Raw genomic sequence first — 22,230 nt, 5'->3', positions numbered from 1 at the left:
ACATATATGCTGGCTGAATATAATACGGAGAGGACTCACACAAATCTTGCTCTCTTGTTCTGTGTCTGGGAAGAGGCATAGATCCACAGAATTGGACTCAACACAGAGAGCAAGTCATGCTTCCGCCCCCCCCCCCAACTCCATCACAAGGAAAGGCAGCCCAGACAGCAAGCCATTCCACTTTACCTTACCTGCATATACTGTTCCTTTTATTTCTCCTTGCTGTTGATTTCTCTTTGATACTTTCATCTTTCAGAAACTAAAATGCCCCCACTGGTCTTCTGCTAATGTATTTACAGTGGTACCTTGGTTTAAGAACAGCTTAGTTTATGAACAACTTGGATTAAGAACGCTGCAAACCCGGAAGTAGGTGTTTTGGTTTGTGAACTTTGCCTTGGAAGCAGAACATGTTCCGCTTCCTGTTGAGCGTGTTCCGTTTGTAAATTGAGTCCCCCGTTGCTATTGTTGATTCTGCTTAGCTGAATAAAGCACTACTGGGTCACTGCCACCAGAGCTATACGTGGAACCCCTTGAGTCCCCCACTGCTATGGGAAAGCACACCTTGGTTTAAGAACACTTTGGCTTAAGAACGGACTTTTGGAACGGATTAAATTCGTAAACCAAGGTACCACTGTAATATAAATATATCCAAGTGGATTTTGAGACTCTTGGATCCTGCTTGGTCCCCAACATCTTGCCTACTGGGACAAATATACTGTTTCGCCCCCGTGTGAATTCTTTGATGACAGGTTAGGATTAATGATAGCAACAGAAGTTTCTGCCTTTTTGGAAGCTCCTCCCAACTTCTAAGTACTGCATTGGATCCCAGTACGTTTCCGAGCACAATTCAAAGTGTTGGTGCTGACCTTTAAAGCCCTAAACGGCCTCAGCCCAGTATACCTCCATTGTTCAGCCTGGACACTGAGGTCCAGTGCCGAGAGCCTTCCGGCGGCTCCCTCCCTGCGAGAAGCGAGGCTACAGGGAACCAGGCAGAGGGCCTTCTCGGTAGTGGCGCCCGCCCTGTGGAACGTCCTCCCGTCAGATGTCAAGGAAATAAGCAGCTATCTTATCTTTAAAAGACATCTGAAGGCAGCCATGTTTAGGAAAGTTTTTAATATTTAATGCTGTATTGTTTTTAGCACTTGATTGGGAGCCGCCCAGTGTGGCTGGGGAAACTCAGCCAGATGGGCGGGGTATAAATAATAAATTTATTATTATTATTACTAATGATTACTCCTCAAATTTTCCTGCATGTGCCCTGTCTATATGCAATCCAAGCATTTATTTGGGTTCTTCTTGCAGAAAGAAAGCTAGGAACTGCTCCTAAAGCTCCTTTCATATTCCAAGTCTTTATATGGGTTCTCCGCTATATGGATTTTTTGGTGGGAATAAAGGCTGGAGATCTGAAGAAAGCTGCTCCCATACGCTGCCCTTCAATTTGTGTGTTCTTTGATGAACATTGCGATGGGAACTCTGAGCGAAGCCCTTTCCACACTCCAGGCATTTATAGGGTTTCTCTCCCGTATGAACTCGTTGGTGTGTCGTGAGAGCTGACTTCTCAAAGAAGCTTTTTCCGCACTCAGAACATTTATATTGTTTCTCTCCTGTATGAATTCTTTGGTGTTTTCTAAGACAGTTCTTCTGAGTGTACCTTTTCCCGCACTCCAAACATACATGTGGTTTCTCCCGGAGGTGCATTTTTTGATGATCGACCAAATCCACTTCCTGACTGAGGCACTTTCCACATTCCAAGCATTTATATTGTGTCTCTGCAGTGTGCGATTTCTGGTGATAAATTAGACTAGTACTTTGGCTGAAGTTCTTTCCACACTCTAAACATTTATATGGCTTCTCCCCTGTGTGAATTCTCTGGTGGTAAGTGAGATGGGAGCTCTGACTGAATCTCTTTCTGCACTGCAAACATTTATACGGTTTCTCTCCGGTGTGAATTCTTTGGTGGGAAGTGAGGTTTTTCTTCAGAGCAAAGCTCTTTCCACATTGTGAGCATTTATGTGGTTTCTCACCAGAGTGAACTGTTTGATGGTGCATGAGAGTTATTTTGTGAGTGAAGCTTTTTTCACATTCCAAACACTGATAGGGTTTCTCCCCAGAGTGGATTCTTTTGTGAGAAGCAAGACTTGTCTTGTGCCTTAAGATCTTTCCACACTCCAAGCACTGAAAGGGTTTCTCCCCTGTGTGAATTCTTTGATGGGAAGTCAAATGGTTGCGTTCCCTGAAGCCCTTTCCACACTCCAAGCATTTATAGGGTTTCTCCCCATTGTGAATTCTTTGATGGTACATGAGAATTATCTTCCGGCCGCAGCTCATTCCACACTCACTGCATTTATATGGTTTATCTGCGCGGTGGATTCCTTGTGCTGAAACAGAAGAAATGGGGAAATGTGCAGGGTTTTCTTTTTTAAAAAAACATATTTTTCATTGCTCAATTTCCACATAACAAATTATCAAACCATATAATCACCTACATAATTCCCCCCCCCCCCGCAGCTCCTCTCCCTGGTTTCGCTGCACATTATTTTCTCTGCATATTATGAAATTTTATATATCCTTACATATCTGTCCATCATGTTATCAACAATAAAATTGTGTACGTTTATTCAAAACCTGCCAAAGGAGTCCAGTTCATTTTGTTGTGTTTTTAAATAATTTGTGTAAAGTTCCCATTCCCCCTTGAAATCACAGTTGTCCTTGTCTCGCAGTTTGTATGTCAGTTTAGCCAGTTCTGCGTAGTTTATCCATTTCTCTTGCCACTGTTCTTTCGTCAAGGTTTCCTCATTCTTCCATCCTTGTGCTATCAAGACTCTTGCCGCTGTTGTAGCATATATAAACAAGTTCCTTATTTTCCTTGGCAAGTCTTGTCCTACAACCCCTAACAAAAATGCTACTGTTTTTTTTACAAATGTCATTTTAAACATTTTCTTCAATTCATTATATATAATTTCCCAAATTTTTAAAATTTCTTTACATTCCCACCACGTATGATAAAAAGTCCCTTCTTTTTCTTTACATTTCCAGCAAATTTTAGAGCCAGTTTTATACATTTTTGAAATCTGTACTGGTATTATATACCATCTATACATTATTTTCATATAATTTTCTTTCAGAAGGGAGCAATCTGTAAATTGGAAAATGTGTGGGGTTCTTACTGGCTAATACCCTTTTACGTGGTACCGTCCAGATGGTATTAGACTTTCCCATCAGCTCCAGCTGGAACTGACAGCTATCAGGGATGATGAAGGTGGAATCCTGCAACCTCTGGAGGGACCCACATTGGCTAACCCAGCCGTAAAAAGTGTGTCCCCCCAAAAAAACATATTACACTAAGGTCCCATCTTTATATCATCTTTGGAATTAATATAAACAAAGAGGGAAACTTCGGGCTTCAGTTGTGAAGCATTTCGGAAATGAAAAGGGAGCTTAGCCACGCTGTATTAGCACATGAGGAAAAGTTTTGGCCAGGAAATCCAGATTCAGAACCAATTCGGAAGCCATTAGGGGAGAAGAATAATGGAAGCTGGTTTTGAAAGAGAGCGCATTGTTGCATTCCTAGGAAGGCAAAGGCCTCTCATTTTTATGGAAATCAGTGAACCCCAGCCTCTTTTGTGAAGTGGATTCTTATTTGACCCGTTTATGAAATTCACTCAGTTTCTGATGACGTGAACTTGTCTCTTTGGCCTTCTGGAAAATGACATCGTTCCACCTCCCTCACAACTCTGAAACTTACATTCCACAAATAACCTGACCAGATAAGACCAACCAAGCCACAGTTGTGAAGGGCAGATTTAGAGAATGCGTGCTCAGAGAAAATGCAGGAGAGATTAATTTTCAAGATTAACAGCAGGAATAAAAATCCTAGATACTGCATGTGCAGCCCGGTTGAGCGATGTCAGAATATTAGGATTGCTCACATACAGAAATATTGAACTTAAAAAACGATATTGCGACGCAATAGGAGATCTTACCGAGAGAGGCCATGATCCTCCAGTTATCCTCCATGACATCCTTATGCAATACTCTTTGGTCAGGATCCAGCAGCGACCACTCCTCATCCGTGAAATGCACAACCACATCCTCAAAGGATATGGGACCCTAAAAGAAAAGGGGAAACATTTTTTCATGGGTAGCATAGAGATGGTCTACTGGCGACATTCAAAAGGCCAGTTAAACTGTTATTCTCAGGAATTAAACCTTCTTGGGTGGCATTCGCAGCCTTCGCTGAGGGCAGCTTTGATAGGAGCAAATCGATGGAAAGAGATTCACTCAGAACCAGGGAGGCCCAGCCTCTCCCCTCAGTGATCCATCCCCCTACCTGATCTGGTCTCACAGCTGCTCCTTCTACTGAACCACAAAGAGGAGATGGCTGACGACATCTTGCCAGCATCATTCCATTGCCTGTCAGAGACAAAACCACTAGTTATCTACCGCTTGGACTACTGCAATGCGCTCTACGTGGGGCTACCTTTGAAGGTGACTCGGAGACTGCAACTAATCCAGAATGAGGCAGCTAGACGTGACTGGGAGCGGCCGTCGAAACCACATAACACCAGTCTTGAAAAAACTACACTGGCTCCCAGTACGTTTCCAGGCACAATTCAAAGTGTTGGTGCTGACCGTTAAAGCCCTAAACGGCCTCAGGCCAGTATACCTGAAGGAGCGTCTCCACCCCCATCGTTCAGCCTGGACGCTGAGGTCCAGGATTTGTCTCCCAGCAAAAGGTTAAAGAAGCTGATGCATGGATAGGCAAACTAAGGTTCACGGGCCAGATCAGGCCCAATCGCCTTCTGGATCCGGTCCATGGACGGTCCGGGAATCGCTGCGTGGATCACCAGTGTGCATGTTCTTTCCCTATCCCTCACATGGCAGCAGCGCCGCTGCCTCCTCCCTCCCTCCTCCTGGCTTATCCCCGCCCTGCCTAGAGGAGGAAGGGGGCTGGGCTTTGTTGGTGTCAGTAGCAGCAGCAGGGCTCAAGCGGCTGCCATTTTGAGCAGCCAGTCTCCGGAGCCCTTTTGCACGCCGCTCATCGTTCCTCCGCCGCTGCCGCCAGCCCCTGCCACTCGCAAGACACAGGTAAGCAGCCACTGGGGCTTGTGGTGTTCTTACATCATTTTGTTTTTCAAAATATAGTCCGGCCCCCCACAAGGTCTGAGGGACAGTGGACCAGCCCCCTGCTGAAAAAGTTTGCTGACCCCTGAGTTGATGGCTTAGTTTCAAAATTAACAGAGGGAGACCATATTGAAACACTACCCCTAAATCCTCACCCAGAGGCCTCTGCCTGATGACTGACAGATTCCTTTCTGCTCTGGGGAAATCGCTTCTCATTTCTGTTACCAGATCCTTTACCTGAAACAGAAATAGGCATTGAAGACATCGCACGGAAACAGCAAATGCAAAAACCTCAGGGGTACTTGGCTATCTGTTTGGTGGACTTCCACAGAAAGTTGGTGAAGAAGCAGAGATTTCTGGGATCCCCTCCCTCACATCCTGAGCCCCCTAGGAGGTAGCCGACATAATGCTCTCCAAACGTTGCTGGACTTCAGCTCCCATCATTCCCAGTCAATATGTAGAATGAAGGATGATGGGAGTTTTAGTTCCACAACCTCTAGATGACACCAGGTTGACTCTTGCTGATCCAGACAAAATTCTCACCTGCAGCTCTGTCTGCTTCTTCTCCTCTGCCCGGCTCAGGAGGAAACCTTCAGCCAGGGCCACCGCCTGGGAACTGGTCTCCACTCCACATTCCCTCACCCAGTTCTCCATCTCCGGGGGGAGGACAGCCAGGAACTGCTCCAGGATCACTAAATCCAGGATCTGAGTCTTGGTGTATCTCTCCGGCTTCAGCCACTGACGGCAGAGATGGTGGAGTCGGCTGCAAACCTCTCGGGGTCCCTTAGCCTCCTGGTACTGGAAGTGCCTAAACTGTTGGCAGTGCACATCTGAGCCATGGATGTTCTTCCTCAATGTCTTGTGTCTGCTTCCATCCCAAATTTCCCCAGTGCTCCCTGTCATGATGCGGTCAGGCTGTCTTCCTGCTTCAAGGGCGGCAGAGTCTTGTTCTTCCATCTCTTCCCTGCGGGAAAACATTCTCTGATGAAAACGTATTTTTCGTTTTGATCCCCCGTATTGTGAATTATGTAATACACAACATTTCTTCCCCTCATTTGAGATCTGGGACGCGGGTGGCGCTGTGTGTTAAACCACAGGGCCTAGGACTTGCCGATCAGAAGGTCGGCGGTTCGAATTCCCGCGACGGGGTGAGCTCCCGTTGCTTGGTCCCTGCTCCTGCCAACCTAGCAGTTCAAAAGTGCAAGTAGATAAATAGGTACCCCTCCAGCAGGAAGGTAAACAGCATTTCCGTGTGCTGCTCTGGTTCGCCAGAAGCGGCTTAGTCATGCTGGCCACATGACCCGGAAGCTGTACGCCGGCTCCCTTGGCCAAGAAAGCGAGATGAGCGCCGCAACTCCAGAGTCGGCCACGACTGGACCTAATGGTCAGGGGTCCCTTTACCTATACCGCTTTGCATATGGAGGTTCTATTGCTCGCACAGCTATTCATGTTCCTATCACACTGCCCATTTGCAGGATCCCTGCCTCAAAATCTAAGAACCTGGACCAAGACCGCATCTTGGTCTACCTTAGGTTATGGACTCTCCTTCCTCAGAGGTTTTTGAGCAGAGGTTGGATGGCCTTCTACTATGGATGCTTCAGCTGAGATTCCTGCATTGCAGGGGTTGGACTAGATGACCCTCGGGTCCCTTGCAACTTTGAGATTCTGCATCCATACCCTATTACACAGACTCATCAGCCAGAGAGAAACATACCACATCCTCAGTCTGACCCTTAAGTTTCCCTCCCCTTATGGTCTTGATTTATCAGCTATTTTAAAATGATTTTAAATTGGGTTTTTTTCTCCCTCTCTTTTCCCCCTATTATGTTTTTACTGTGTTTTTATTTTATTGGTGTTAGCCGCCCTGAGCCCGGCTCTGGCAGGGCAGGGCGGGGTATAAATAAAAAATAATAATAATAATAATAATAATAATAATAATTATTATTACCCTGGCTCAGCTCCCTGCCATTGCTATATTCAGGGATCACTAACAGAGACGGTTTTCATCTATGCTCTTTAAAGTTTTAATCCTGTAAATGCCAAACCCCTCATGCAGGAATACAGTGGTACCTCGGGTTACATACGCTTCAGGTTACATACGCTTCAGGTTACACACTCCGCTAACCCAGAAATAGTGCTTCAGGTTAAGAACTTTGCTTCAGGATGAGAACAGAAATTGTGCTCCGCCGGTGCAGCGGCAGTGGGAGGCCCCATTAGCTAAAGTGGTGCTTCAAGTTAAGAACAGTTTCAGGTTAAGAACGGACCTCCGGAACGAATTAAGTTCTTAACCCAAGGTACCACTGTAGTGTCCTTGGGCGAAAGTACTCCCAGCATAATGTGATCCCTGGAAAACACTAGCGTCTGAATGCGCACACATTTATTATGTGCTTACCAAGCTAGAAAGCTCCGCTTGACAAACAGGGGCTTTAATTTTAAGGGAAGAAGAACAATTGGCTTTGATAGCTCAGTTGGTTAGAGCATATTTCCAGTAACACCAAGGTTGCAGGCTCGACCCACCTGCAATTCCTACATCGCTGGGGTTGGACTAAATGACCCTCAGCTTCCCTTCCAAATCCATGATTCTACACTGATCAGATGCTTGGAAGCTGTGGCTGGATGGTTATGTGGGAGCCGGTTGAAGTTAAATCCTTCGAAGACAGAGGTCCTCTGGCTGGGGCGGGACGATATGGGATTGAGGGGGCAACTCCCATCTCTTGCGGGGGTGCAATTAGTGCCAGCACCGTCCGTTAAGAGTTTGGGTGTAATCTTCGATACCTCCCTCTCCATGGAGGCGCAGATTGCAGCTATTACAAAGGCGGCATTTTTTCATCTCCGCCAAGCTAAGCAGCTGGCTCCTTACCTCTCTCGCCCTGACCTAGCCACTGTGATCCACGCGACGGTCACCTCCAGACTGGATTATTGTAACTCGCTCTACGTGGGGCTGCCCTTGAGACTGACCCAGAAACTCCAGCGGGTGCAGAATGCCGCGGCGAGACTCCTTACGGGGTCTTCGCTGCGAGATCACATTCATCCGGTGCTATACCAGCTGCACTGGCTCCCGGTGGAGTACAGGATCAGGTTTAAGGTGCTGGTTTTAACCTTCAACGCCCTATACGGCCTAGGACCCTCGTACCTACGGGACCGCCTCTCCTGGTATGCCCCACAGAGGAACTTAAGGTCTTCAAATAAAAACACCTTGAAGGTCCCAGGCCACAGAGAGGTTAGGCTGGCCTCAAGTAGAGCCAGGGCTTTTTCGGCTGCGGCTCCAACCTGGTGGACCGCTCTGTCACAAGAGACAAGGGCCCTGCAGGACTTGACATCTTTCCGCAGGGCCTGCAAGACAGAGCTGTTCCACCAGGCCTTTGGTCAGGGCACAGCCTGACTCCCTCCTTTGGCAATCTTTACAAAACTTTAGTTTATGGTTGCCATCAATTTTGATTTTAATTCATTTTTATAATGTTTTTATAATGTTGCACTACTTTAGTGTTGTTAGCCGCCCTGAGCCCGGCTTCGGCTGGGGAGGGCGGGATATAAATAAAATTAATTATTATTATTTTTTATTATTCCACCTTTTCCTCCAAGGAGCTCAAGGCAGCATGTGTTGCTCTCCCCGTCTCCATTTAAACCTCACGAAAACCCTATGAGGTAGGCCATGCCTAATAGGAATTGGGCCAAAGTTGTTGTACCCCTTCGGGAGCTTCATGGTCCTGGTCCGCTCTCACCACTGCACCACGCTGCCTTTAAGAGAGGACGGCACAAACTCATGGAGCAGAGGGCTATAATGGCTATTGGCCGCCATTATAGCCGCCATGGCTGTGCTCTGCCTGCCTGCCTCTTTTCTGAATTATTTTCTTTGTAAAGCTTTTTATTGCTATTTAATTACATGATTAATTAGGGACGCGGGTGGCGCTGTGGGTTAAACCACAGAGCCTAGGACTTGCCGATCAGAAGGTCGGCGGTTCGGATCCCCACTACAGGGCGACCTCCCGTTGCTCGGTCCCTGCTCCTGCCAACCTAGCAGTTGAAAAGCACGTCAAAGTGCAAGTAGATAAAGAGGTACCACTCCGGCAGGAAGGTAAATGCCGTTTCCGTGCGCTGCTCTGGTTCGCCAGAAGCAGCTTAGTCATGCCGGCCACATGACCCGGAAGCTGTACGCCGGCTCCCTTGGCCAATAAAGCGAGATGAGCGCCGCAACCCCAGAGTCAGCCACGACTGGACCTAATGGTCAGGGGTCCCTTTACCCTTTACCTAATTACATGATGTGCATAAACAATTATAACAAGAGGTATGTCGCCAGCAGGCCAGGAGAAGCCCAAACTCCCATCCTCAGTGCATGTTTGCTCCTTAATCATCATAATAATAATTTTATTGCTTATACCCTGGCCCATCTGGCTGGGTTTCCCCAGTCACTCTGGGCAGCTTCCAGCAAAATAAAATATGGGTCAGTTGCATATTTCTGTCTTAAAGGGGGCTGGAGTAGATGATCCTCAGGGTCCCTTCCAACTCCATGACAATCCGCTCCCACTGATCAACTCCACCTCGCAGACCCACCTTAAACCCCAGCCTCCCCAAAGAGCTCAGCCGGTAGAGCAATAGAATCTCAGGGTCGTGGGTTCGAGTCTCGCATGGGCAAAAGATTCCTGCATTGCACGGGGTTGGAGAAGGAGGACCCGGGCGGTGCCCCTTGCAATTTTACAATTCTGTGGTTCTATCTTAGAAAATGGGGAACGGAGACAGGAACCACCCCTCTCCCTATTTGTTTCCTGCGATGGTTCTCCTGATCTGCGTCTCCCATGCGACGCCTCCTCCTTTCCACCAAAAATGGTGCAGAATCTCACCGGGTTGCAGGAGGAGCCGCAGATGCAGCGCGCGCGGTGGGGAAAAGCAGATGGTCCTTCCTCTGCAAAGCGGGGAGCTGCTTCTGCTCTGGATGAAGCCCCCCCCCTCCTCCCACCCCAAATTTCCTCCTTCTCTAGGAATCCGCTTCTTTTTTTAACCCTTGCAAAGCCTGAGCACGAGCACTGCCGCTCTGTGCCAAAGAGGAAACGTGCGCCCTGCGCGCACGCAGATGGGAATCCGGGCATCTCCTGGCCCGGGGCGGGGGGGGGGGGGAGACTCGCAGGCACTTCGGGCTCCCAAGCGAACGTGGGGGGGGGGGAGGAATCAGTTGAAAAAAACTTTGAAGAGGGGGGGAGGAAGTCTAGTGGTTAGAGCAGCCCTTTCCCATCACTGCACAGGGTGATTCTTCTGCCCCACGTGCCAATGCCCTATGCCAGTGTTTCCCAACCTTCTGCCTCCAGCTGTTTTTGAACTACAACTCCCATCATCCCTGACTAGCAAGACCAGTGGCAATGGATGATGGGAATTGTAGTCAGATGATGGGAATTCAGAAGACATCTTAAGGCAGCCCTGTTCAGGGAAGTTTTTAATCTGTGATATTTTAGTGTATTTCTGGTTTTTATGGAAGCCGCCCAGAGTGGCTGGGGAAACCCAGCCAGATGGGCGGGGTACAAATAATAAATTATTATTATTATTATTATTATTAGTCCAAAAACAGCTGGAGGCCCAAGGTTGGGAAACACTGCCCTATGCGGCCTAGGACCCACGTACCTAGGGGACCGCCTCTCCTGGTAACGTCCACAAATGGAAGAGGAGATTTCACCCCTCCCATATCCAAGAATCTGCTGATGAGTCTGCTGATTCTCCAGAGAGGAGGGGCAGTGTTCTGCTCTGGAGGAAGCCCCCCCCTTCCTCCCACCCCAAATTTCCTCCTTCTCTAGGAATCCGGTTCTTTTTTTAACCCTTGCAAAGCCTGAGCACGAGCACTGCCGCTCTGTGCCAAAGAGGAAACGTGCGCCCTGCGCGCACGCAGATGGGAATCCGGGCATCTCCTGGCCCGGGGCGGGGGGGGGGGGAGAGACTCGCCGGCACTTCGGGCTCCCAAGCAAACGTGGCCGGGGGGGGGGGATGAGCAGGAAAGCAGCATTTTTAAAGTAACTTTGAAGAGGGATGGGATGGGGGAAGGAGGTCTAGTGGTTAGAGCAGCCCTTTCCCATCACTGCGCAGGGCGGTTCTGCTGCCCCACGTGCAAATGCACACCTCTTTTCTTGGCGAGGAGAAAGAGGGGGCAAGGAGTGTTGGTACTAAAGGGTTAAGAGGTAACAAGTCGCTCTAATCACTGAGCAGCTGAAAGTCATTAAGCATTCAGGAATGTGAGTTGGTTTGTATAAATAGTCAGTTCACCAGTGTTTCTTCCCTCTTCTTCCCCCCCTTGACCTGACTGGCAGACTCAGTTTGTGGCCATGGGCTTGTTTGCTGATATGAGTTAAGTTTAGAGTAAAGTTTTCTTTATGCCGGAGATAAAAGCATGTGTGCTTTATCGCCAGGGTTGGTTTTTTTTGCTTTTGTGAATAAAGTTTTTTCCCTGAGTTCCAAAGAGCTTGCTCCAGGATTCTTCATTTGTAAATGGTACTGACTCTCCTGCCTCCTTCAACCGCTGCACAAAATTCTCTGCTGAGATAAGACTTATGGCGTTGGAAGCGCACTGGACGTTTACTTAACATTAAACTAATCATAGAATCATAGAATCCTAGAGTTGGAAGAGACCACAAGGCCCATCGAGTCCGACCCCCTGCCAAGCAGGAAACACCATCAGAGCACTCCTGACATATGGTTGTCCAGCCTCTGCTTAAAGACCTCCAAAGAAGGAGACTCCACCACACTCCTGGGCAGCAAATTCCACTGTCAAACAGCTCTTACTTACTGTCAGGAAGTTCCTCCTAATGTTTAGGTGGAATCTTTTTTTCTTGTAGTTTGGAACCATTGCTCCGTGTCCGCTTCTCTGGAGCAGCAGAAAACAACCTTTCTCCCTCCTCTATGTGACATCCTTTTATATATTTGAACATGGCTATCATATCACCCCTTAACCTCCTCTTCTCCAGGCTAAACATGCCCAGCTCCCTTAGCCGTTCCTCATAAGGCATCGTTTCCAGGCCTTTGACCATTTTGGTTGCCCTCCTCTGGACACGTTCCAGTTTGTCCGTGTCCTTCTTGAACTGTGGTGCCCAGAACTGGACACAGTACTCCAGGTGAGGTCTGACCAGAGCAGAATACAGTGGCACTATTACTTCCCTTGATCTAGATGCTATACTCCTATTGATGCAGCCCAGAATTGCATTGGCTTTTTTAGCTGCCGCGTCACACTGTTGGCTCATGTCAAGTTTGTGGTCAACCAAGACTCCTAGATCCTTTTCACATGTACTGCTCTCAAGCCAGGTGTCACCCATCTTGTATTGGTGCCTCTCATTTTTTTTGCCCAAGTGCAATACTTTACATTTCTCCCTGTTAAAATTCATCTTGTTTGTTTTGGCCCAGTTCTCTAATCTATCAAGGTCGTTTTGAAGTGTGATCCTGTCCTCTGGGGTGTTGGCCACCCCTCCCAGTTTGGAGTCATCTGCAAATTTGATCAGGATGCCCTTGAGTCCATCATCCAAGTCGTTGATAAAGATGTTGAATAAGATCGGGCCCAAGACAGAACCCTGTGGCACCCCACTAGTCACTCTTCTCCAGGATGAAGAGGGACCAAAGTTTAATGGACAAGGAGTTTAATAGAATCAAAGAACTGTAGAGTCGGAAGGGACTCTGAGGGTCATCTAGTCCAGCCTCCAGGAATGCAAGAGTTAAAGGTGGAAAAAAAATAATGGAGCAAAGCTTTTCTTCTTCTTTGTGGGGCAAGGAGTAGCGGTGGGGCAGAGAAGGGCAGGGATTTTTTCCAAGCTGCCCCTCGAATTTGGAAAGGATGGCTCTTGCCTGGCGCTGTTTGGACTTGAACCTGGCCCCCTCGGTGTTATCTTGGAGTGTATGTATTTATTTTTTTAACTCTAATAAAATCCATTGAAAAACAAAAAGGGTGGGGAAATATACTCAGAGTCGCAAAGTGATTTCATGCTCTTTATTCAGCTCATAGTGGTGAGGAGGAATGAATGAAACTCCCCTCAAAGTATCTGCTTTATATACATTATTTACACAATGGGCTGCACAGGATTGGCTAATTCTGGAATTCTACTGTAAGCCAATCAGGTTGTGGATTCACTTATATCTGGAGCATGATTGGGTGGTTCCTGCCAACCAATCATACTGCTGCATTGTTCTAGGACCAATCAGACTGCTGCATTCTGAATCCTATTGTTCTAGGACCAATCAGACTGCTGCAGTTTGGATCCTATTCAACTCAGTACATAAGAGGTGGGGAAACCCTCCAAAGACTCCATTATCTCTGCCTCCTCTCCTTTTCTGAGGAAGAAATTCGTCCTAAAATGATCTACAGAAGTATGTTGTGAACCTCCCTGGGAGCTACAGGTTTGCAAAATTAGATAAATATAAAGAGTCTAGAAGCCACCTTATAGTCCTCAATCAAGATTCACATCCTGTGTGTTGCTATGGGGATTGTGCACAGTTGACGTGGTTTGAGGGAATTTATTTTTATTTACCCCAAATAAACCGCCTCAAACTTTCCTCACAGGGGAGCAACGTAGAACCTGAGATGGGAGGCAGTTCATATTCTCTTTCTCTCAATATGATTTTGTTCCCAGTTAGGGAACGTGTTGTGTTTTTTTTAATTTCCACCATTATTATTCCCATATAATAGGGGAGCAGGTCTGTGGCTGGGTTACGCCAGCCCTGCAAAGTTGTCCAGAAGTATTATACCCATTTTCCTAGAGAAAGGAAGGGAAGTTTTTGAATGATAGTCTAAAGTGTAATGCAGTATTGTATTAAATGTGCTGTTGCTCTTGTTGGTAAGGAAATGTAGTGTGGAGGAGGCTGTAAAGCTATTTAACATATCACGCGTAAATATTGAGATCAGTTGCAGACATTAGGTAAAAAGTTTGTTCATCCATCAATATGCGGATGATACCCAGCTCTACCTCTTTCAGATCAGAACCAGTGAAGGTCCTGAGTGAGTGCCTGGAGGCGGTTGGAGGATGGATGGCGGCTAATGGATTGAGGTTGAATCCTGACAAGACAAAAGTATTGTTTTGGTGGGAAAGGGAGTGGGTGGGTGTGGAGGACTCCCTGGTCCTGAATGGGGAAACTGTGCCCCTGAAGGACCAGGTGCGCAGCCTGGGAGTCATTTTGGACTCACAGCTGTCCATGGAGGGACAGGTCAATTCTGTGTCCAGGGCAGCTGTCTACCAGCTCCATCTGGTACACAGGATGAGACCCTACCTGCCCGCAGACTGTCTCGCCAGAGTGGTGCATGCTCTAGTTATCTCCCACTTGGACTACTGCAATGCACTCTACGTGGGGCTACCTTTGAAAGTGATCCAGAAACTACAACTAATCCAGAATGCGGCAGCTAGACGGGTGACTGGGAGCGGCTGCTGAGACCACATAACACCGGTCTTGAAAGACCTACATTGGCTCCCAGAACGTTTCCAAGCACAATTCAAAGTGTTGGTGCTGACCTTTAAAGCCCTAAACGGCCTCGGTCCGGTACACCTCAAGGAGCGTCTCTACCCCCATCATTCTGCCCTGACACTGAGGTCCAGCGCTGAGGGCCTTCTGGCGCTTTCCTTGCTGTGAGAAGTGAGGTTACAGGGAACCAGGCAGAGGGCCTTCTCGGTGGTGGCGCCCGCCCTGTGGAACGCCCTCCCACCAGATGTCAAAGAGAACAACAACTACCAGACTTTTAGAAGACATCTGAAGACAGCCCTGCTTAGGGAAGCTTTTAATGTTTGATGCATTACTGTATTTTAATATTTTGTTGGAAGCCGCCCAGAGTGGCTGGGGAATCCCAGCCAGATGGGCAGGGTATTATTATTATTATTATTATTATTCTCTGATTTCTCTGCAGATTGTCATGAGTCCACAGCGGTTTGGGTTCTTTAGAGTCAAGGTAGAGACTGGAGAAGACAGTGTCTTTCGGATAGGTTTTATTTACACAAATATACAGGCTGAGCATAAGATGGGAGCAGGAGTCACACAAATCTTGCTCCCTTGTTATCTGTAAACAAGTCTGGAGGAACCTACTAACTTTATTCTTTGCTTATTCTCCCCTCTGAGAATTCTGCATTTTCTTACTCAAGCTTTTCCTGCACTCCAAGCATTGATATGATCCCCCACCACTGTGAATTATTTGATGATAATGGAAATTTCTGCTTCTTCAGAAGCTCCTTCCAAGCACTTTTAAAATATTCCTCCACAAAGTGCCTTGGCACAAGCCCTGTCCGTACGCATTACAAACATTTATATGGTTTATTCTTGCGGAAAGAAGGAACTGCTCCTAAAGCTCCTTTAATATTCCACGTCTTTATATGGGTTCTCCGCTGTATGGATTTTTTGGTGGGAATAAAGGCTGGAGATCTGAAGAAAGCTGCTCCCATACACTGCCCATCGATGTGTGAGTTCTTTGGTGAAGATTGCGATGGGAACTCTGAGCGAAGCCCTTTCCACACTCCAGGCATTTATATGGTTTCTCCCCTGTGTGAATTCTCTGATGGCGAGTGAGAGGGGAACACTGACTAAAGCCCTTTCCACACTCCAGGCATTTATAGGGTTTCTCTCCCGTATGAACTCGTTGGTGTGTCGTGAGAGTTGACTTCTCAGTGAAGCTTTTCCCACACTCAGCGCATTTATATGGTTTCTCTCCTGTATGAATTCTTTGATGTTTTCTAAGACAATTTTTCAGAGTGTAGCTTTTTCCACATTCCACGCAGACATGTGGTTTCTCCCGGGTGTGCATTTTTTGGTGATTGACCAGATCCGCTTCCTGACTGAGGCACTTTCCACATTCTGAGCATTTATATTGTGTCTTTGTAGTGTGCGCTTTCTGGTGGTAAATGACACTAGTACGGTTTCTGAAGCTCTTCCCACACTCTAAGCATTTATACGGTTTCTCCCCAGTGTGAATTCTGCGATGGTAAGTGAGATGGTGGCTCTGACTGAAGCTCTTTCCACACTGCAAGCATCTATAGGGTTTCTCCCCCGTGTGAATTCTTTTGTGGGTAGTGAGATTTATCTTCGCAGCGAAGCTTTTCCCACATTCCGAGCATTTAAAGGGTTTCTCGCCAGTGTGAGTTCTTTGATGGTCAGCAAGTCTGTCCTTGCTGCTTAAGCTCTTTCCACATTGCAAGCATTTATACGGCTTCTCCCCCGTGTGAATTCTTTTATGGGTATTGAGGTTCATCTTTAAAGTAAAGCTCTTTCCACATTCCAAACATTTATATGGCTTTTTGCCCGTGTGAATTGTCTGATGAGAAGAAAGGCTAGAATTGTTTCTGAAGCTCTTTCCACACTTCAAGCACTGATACGGCTTCTCCCCGGTGTGAATTCTCTGATGAACACCGAGTTGTACCTTCCGAGTGAAGCTCTTTCCACACTCACTGCATTTATATGGTGTCTCCCCTGTGTGAATTCTCTGATGGCGAGTGAGAGGGGAACACTGACTAAAGCCCTTTCCACACTCCAGGCATTTATAGGGTTTCTCCCCTGTATGAATCCTTTTGTGGGAAGAAAGGGTAGAATTGTGCCTGAAGCTCTTTCCACACTCCAAGCACTGATACGGCTTCTCCCCGGTGTGAATTCTCTGATGATGAGTAAGTTCTTGATGACTAATGATGCTCTTTCCACATTCCAAGTATTGATATGATTTCTCTCCGGGATGAATGGTTTGATGCCGAGTAAGTTTTGAATGACTAATGAAGCTCTTTCCACATTCCAAGCATTTATATTCCTCTGTGTGAATTCTCTGATGAGAAGCTAGGCTAGAATTTTCTCTGAAGCTTTTTCCACATTCCAAGCACTGATATGGCTTCTCCCCTGTGTGAATTCTTTGGTGAATAGTTAGACGTAACTTCTGAGGGAAACTCTTTCCGCATTCCAGGCATTTATATGGTTTCCCCCCCTTGTGAATTATCTGATGAGAAGAAAGGGTAGAATTGTCACTGAAGCTCTTTCCACATTCCAAGCATTCATACTGGTTCTCTCCTGTGTGAATTCTTCGATGAGAAGAAAGGGTAAACTTTTCTCTGAAGCTCTTTCCACATTCCAGGCACTGATACGGTTTCTCCCCTCTGTGAATTCTTTGATGATAAACAAGTCTTTGCTTGCTACTGAAGCTACTTCCGCATTCTGAGCACTTATATGGTTTCTCTCCTGTGTGAATTCTCTGATGGCAAGAAAGGCTATAACTGTCTCTGAACCCTTTTCCACACTCAGAGCATCTATGGGGTTGCTCCCCTTTGTAGTTTTTGCAGTAGGATTTACATTGGTGTTTTGAACCAAGACTTTCCCATTGAATGTGGCAGTTACCACATTGCTTTCCGTCATCTGTTTTTTCCTGGACTGAGGTTGCATGAAAGCCACTGTCCTTTAGAAGCGTCTTCTTTTTCTTTTGTGCTTCGATTTCCCCCCTTTGCTCTTCTCGCTTCCTACAGCTGTCTCGGCCCTGGGTCTCTTTTCTGTGTAGTTCTTCCTTGTTCTTCATTTCCGATTCATCACATTCTGCAATGAATTGAGAAACTCATAAGAGCTTAAGGAAGAAACAGACCCTTATCTAGCTTAACGACTTCCATACTTAGGATAAAGGCAAAACTGAGTGGATATAGATGGAAGTACACATTTAACTGGGACGCGGGTGGCGCTGTGGTCTAAACCACAGAGCCTAGGGCTTGATGATCAGAAGGTCGGCGGCTCAAATCCCCGTGAAGGGGTGAGCTCCCGTTGCTCGGTCCCTGCTCCTGCCCACCTAGCAGTTCAAAAGCACGTCAAAGTGCAAGTAGATAAATAGGAAACGCTCCGGCGGGAAGGTAAATGGCGTTTCCGTGCACTGCTCTGGTTGGCCAGAAGCAGCTTAGTCATGCTGGCCACATGACCCGGAAGCTGTACGCCGGCTCCCTCGGCCAATAAAGCGAGATGAGCGCCACAACCCCAGAGTCGGCCATGACTGGACCTAATGGTCAGGGGTCCCTTTACCTTTACACATTTAACTAGCTCTCCTGACACAGCAGGTATGCTACAGAGTATTGGTTTCAAACCACAGAAACCTGAGTTCAGCTTCCAACTCGGGGATGAATCTCATTGTCTGGTCTTGGGCCAATCACTCTCACTCGACCCAACCCAATTTGAGAACTATGATTCGTGCACCTACTTACTATGCATTTTTGGAATGGCTGGATTTGGGCTGGCTGGAACTAATTATACTTCACAGACCCCCATTTCTCACTAAGAGTAGCTTTGGAAGCGGGGAACCCTTTTTGAATATGACCCCCACGCCTGAAAGAGACCCCTAGACTCTCATCCTTGATATTTGTTGCTTTGCAAGCTTGGATGATCAAGGGAGCGATGGCAGGGGGTTTTGCACCATTTCCACCAGGGTAACACAGTGGCCTGGAGAAAAGGCTTAGCTGTTGTCAGAGTCACCCGTGGTCCCAGCTCACAAGAGACCAAAGTCCAGTCCGGCTTATGTACAAAAGCTTTTATTGAAGAACATTCTTAGCTTTACATCCGAGCTCCGTGACTCTACGTCTGTTACGCTTAGACTGCTGAAGTCCCCTCTGAGTCAGTCCCGCCTCTACACCAGTTTAAGAGGCTTGTACTGGTCCACCTCTTCCTCTCTTTCCTTTTCCGCAGGGTCTTTCTGCCCCCCTGTGTTCTCTCCCTTCGGGACTCCCCAGAGGCTGAATCCTCTGACGCCTGCTCCCCCCTCCTTCGCGCTTTGGGACCAGGCTCCTCCCCAGGGCTCTCTTCACTTCCGCGCGCCTCCCATTTTGAACTTGGCGCGCGTACGTTGCTCCTGACCTTCCCTTCGACAGTTACACTGCTCTCGGTACTACTTTCCGCCCCTTCCGTCAGGACGTCTTGCCCCAATCTCCTTCCCCTCTCTGCTTCCTGTTCTGCTCCTTCTGACACACTGGTCACTCCACCCCCTTCACTCCGTTCCGGCGGAGCACCCAGTCGCGATCTCCAACTCCCACTGGGGGTTCCCCCTTCGTTCCCCTGCTCCTGACTGCTTCCCCCTCTAGCTCCCCTTGGCCTGACCAGAGGGGCTCCCTTTTGGGAGTCCTCCAATTCACTGGACGGACTCATGGACAATCTTGGGTCATTGTCGTCCTCTTCCTCGTCACCCTGGAATCCTTCCCCCTCGCTCTCTGTCTCCTCCCTCATCTGCGCCTCTCTCCCTGAACCCCTGACAGCTGTGTTATGCACAGCGGCTCATCATGGGTGCAGGAACAGAAGAGCCTCTACAGCTTGCACGGATGGAGTAAATTATTTTAAGAGTCCTCAGCCCCCTCTCCAAACCTGTCCATTACAATAGGTTGCTATCAGGCACGGCAAAGTGTTGGTGCTGACCTTGAAAGCCCTAAACAGCCACAGCCCAGTATACCTGAAGGAGCACCTCCACCCCCGTCCTTCAACCAGGGCACCGAGATCCAGCGCCGAGGGCCTTCTGGCAGTTCCCTCACTGCGAGAAGTGAGGTAACAGGGAACCAGACAGAGGGCCTTCTTGGTAGTGGCACCCGCCCTGTGGAACACCCTCCCACCAGATGTCAAGGAAATAAACAACTATTTGACTTTTAGGAGACATCTGAAGGCAGCCCTGTTTAGGGAAGTTTTTAAAGTTTGATGTTTTATCATGTCTTTAATCTTCAGTTGGGAGCCGCCCAGAGTGGCTGGGGAAACCCAGCCAGATGGGTGGGGTACAAATAATAAATTATTACTATTATTATTACAATGATCTTCCTTCCGTACCCTGGTCTATCCAGCTGTACATGGGAGTTTCTGAGCCTTCTTTCCCATAAACCTCCTTCCCACCCCATTCTAGGGAATATATATATATATATACACACACACACACACACAAAGAGGGGAGCCCTGGATTTGCCTTCCCAAAGCCCTAAACACACACAAAAAACAGACACCTGGCACTTCCACTTGCAAAGGCCATAGTTTAGAAAGGCGTGAGTGGAAGATTCAGGGAGAATACGACAGGTACGTGCTTATTCAAGGTTAATTGCAGAGGATTAAGAAGCTCACATACTGCAGGAGTGCCACTGTTGATCCACCTTGGAATATTGGATTTAATTCCATAAAGAAATAAAGGTAAAGGTAAAGGACCCCTGGACAGTTAAGTCCAGTCAAAGGCTACTTGAAGGTTGCGGCACTCATCTTGCTTTCAGGCCGAGGGAGCCGGCTTTTGTCCACAGACAGCTTTCCGGGTCATGTGGCCAGCAGGACTAAACCGCTTCTGGTGCAACGGAACACCATGGCAAGTGCCAGAGCGCACAGAAATGCCGTTTAGTTTCCCACTGCAGTGATACCTATTTATCTACTTGTGCTGGCGTGCTTTCGAGCTGCTAGGTTGGTAGGAACTGGGAGAGAGCAATGGGAGCTCACTCCGTCGCGGGGATTGAAACCGCCGACCCAAGAGGCTCAGTGGTTTAGACCAGGTGATCCAAGGTTGGGAAACACTGGTTTAGACCACAGCTCCACCAACATCATGTTCATTCCGTAAATAAATTCTGACTCATGAAGCATATATTAAGATCCAAGAGGGAGCCTCACCCAGAGATGCCAGGATTCCAACACTCTCCTCCATAACTTCGTTATGCAGAGCCCTCTGGTCAGGATCCAGCAAGGCCCACTCCTCTTCAGTGAACCACACAGCCACGTCCTCAAAAGATATTGGACCCTGAAAGAAAAAGAAAACATTTTCTCCTTGTAGGTAATACAGTGTTATTTGCACTTGCGACCAAGTGAAGATGCCCGGGTGTCAGGATGGCGCCTGATGTCTCCCCCATCTGGAAGTGCATACCTGGGGCTCCTTGGATCACTGTTTTCACACACTAACAACACACCCTGTAGAATTCTACCCATGATATTTTATCTGCACAATCTGAACAGATTACAACATAATTTAAATAGAAACACTTGCAAGTACCAGATTGGCTTAGGATTTAAATATGTGATGTTCTAAAATAATATATCTAAAGTTAAATTGAAAAGAAAGATGTTAATTGATGAAGTGCATTTTATGAGAAATTAGTTTTGGAAAACAGTTACAGTGGTGCCTCGCAAGACGAAAAGAATCCATTCCGCGAGTCTCTTCGTCTAGCGGTTTTTTCGTCTTGCGAAGCAAGCCCATTGACGGCTTAGCAGATTAGCGCTATTAGCGGCTTTTAGCGGCTTATCGGCTTAGCGGATAAGCAGATAAGCGGCTTATCGGCTTAGAAAAAGGGGGGGGGGGAACCCGCAGGAACTCGCAAGACATTTTTGTCTTGCGAAGCAAGCCCATAGGAAATTCGTTTTGCGAAGCACCTCCAAAACGGAAAACTCTTTCGTCTAGCGAGTTTTCCGTCTTGCGAGGCATTCGTCTTGCGGGGCACCACTGTACAATGATATACATAGAAACTCAGCTAGGGGGATACGAGGAAGTCACCTAAAAATTTAACAAAATGGAATTACAGTTAGGATTTATGTTTGTTTGTTTTTTGATGTTTGTTATAAATTTGGAAAATTAATAAAATTTTTGAAAAAGAAAAATAGACCAATTGCCGAACACAATCACCAGCTACTGACAATAAGAAAAAAACGGGGGGGGGGGGGGAAGAGTTCCGGGTTTAAGCAGTGGACACACGCAGTAGTGTGGGAAGGAGCGGGAGCACAAATAGAAAAAACAACAAAACAGCGTGGATGGACCAATGGCGCGCGTGCCAGCAGTGAGGGCCCCGTGTGCCCACTCTGCCACATGTGCCATAGGTTCGCCACTGCTGGTATATACAAACTAGCTTCACCCATTTTTGCATCTGGTGCCACCCACCAGTGGCATGTGAAACCCCAAATCTTTCACAGACGAGAATGCAGCCCCCACTCTGAATAAGTCTCCTGCTTGGCAGGGGGTTGGACTCGATGGCCCTTGTGGTCTCTTCCAACTCTATGATTCTATGATTCACTCCTGCCCTACCTGATCTGGTTCTGCAGCAGCTCCTTCTCCTCCCCAAAGAAGAGATGTCCGAGTAGATCTTCTCAGCATCATCCCATCACCTGTGAGAGACAAAGGTTGGGTGAAGCCGTTGGCTCATATTTATCTCAGAGGCGAATGAAAGCATG

General features: G+C 47.5%; 2 protein-coding genes across 4 annotated transcripts in view; both read right to left on the bottom strand.

Moving 5' to 3' along the window:
* LOC309336656 (uncharacterized protein) overlaps positions 1 to 22,230 on the bottom strand; it is a 66,129-nt gene that overhangs the window by 37,953 nt on the left and 5,946 nt on the right. Inside the window, exons 1-6 of one of the 3 annotated variants that reach the window (XM_081852765.1) lie at positions 9,963 to 10,055; positions 5,668 to 6,105; positions 5,280 to 5,361; positions 4,331 to 4,413; positions 3,984 to 4,110; positions 762 to 2,378 (exon numbers count right to left, since the gene is read on the bottom strand). The exons of 1 other annotated variant lie outside the window; for it this stretch is intronic. In XM_081852765.1, the coding sequence (XP_081708891.1) occupies positions 1,351 to 2,378; positions 3,984 to 4,110; positions 4,331 to 4,413; positions 5,280 to 5,361; positions 5,668 to 6,102 (1,755 nt within the window). In that variant the 5' untranslated portion in view covers positions 6,103 to 6,105; positions 9,963 to 10,055 and the 3' untranslated portion in view covers positions 762 to 1,350. Of the gene's footprint in view, positions 1 to 761; positions 2,379 to 3,983; positions 4,111 to 4,330; positions 4,414 to 5,279; positions 5,362 to 5,667; positions 6,106 to 9,962; positions 10,056 to 22,230 lie in introns of those variants that run through there. One more of the 3 variants, XM_081852766.1, reaches the window with a different exon arrangement.
* Positions 15,040 to 22,184, bottom strand: LOC309336580 (uncharacterized protein). Its single transcript, XM_081852568.1, has 3 exons — positions 22,085 to 22,184; positions 20,686 to 20,812; positions 15,040 to 17,625 (listed from the first exon to the last, which is right to left on the bottom strand). Exons 1-3 carry the CDS (start codon positions 22,154 to 22,156, stop codon positions 15,434 to 15,436), a joined length of 2,391 nt encoding a protein of 796 aa, XP_081708694.1. The 5' UTR covers positions 22,157 to 22,184; the 3' UTR covers positions 15,040 to 15,433.

This window comes from Podarcis erhardii (assembly GCF_964252035.2).
Source record: "Podarcis erhardii genome assembly, chromosome: 2".
NCBI lineage: Eukaryota > Metazoa > Chordata > Lepidosauria > Squamata > Lacertidae > Podarcis > Podarcis erhardii.
The sequence above is the reverse complement of the archived record's forward strand: the minus strand, read 5'-3'. Positions and strand labels throughout refer to the sequence as shown.

Coding starts and splice junctions, on each gene's coding strand:
- LOC309336580 (XM_081852568.1), bottom strand. CDS start 22,156: ATGATGCTGAGAAGATCTACTCGGACATCTCTTCTTTGGGGAGGAGAA. Junction 20,813..22,084: donor CTGCTGCAGAACCAGATCAG/GTAGGGCAGGAG, acceptor TTTTTCTTTCAG/GGTCCAATATCTTTTGAGGA. Junction 17,626..20,685: donor TGGAATCCTGGCATCTCTGG/GTGAGGCTCCCT, acceptor AATTCATTGCAG/AATGTGATGAATCGGAAATG.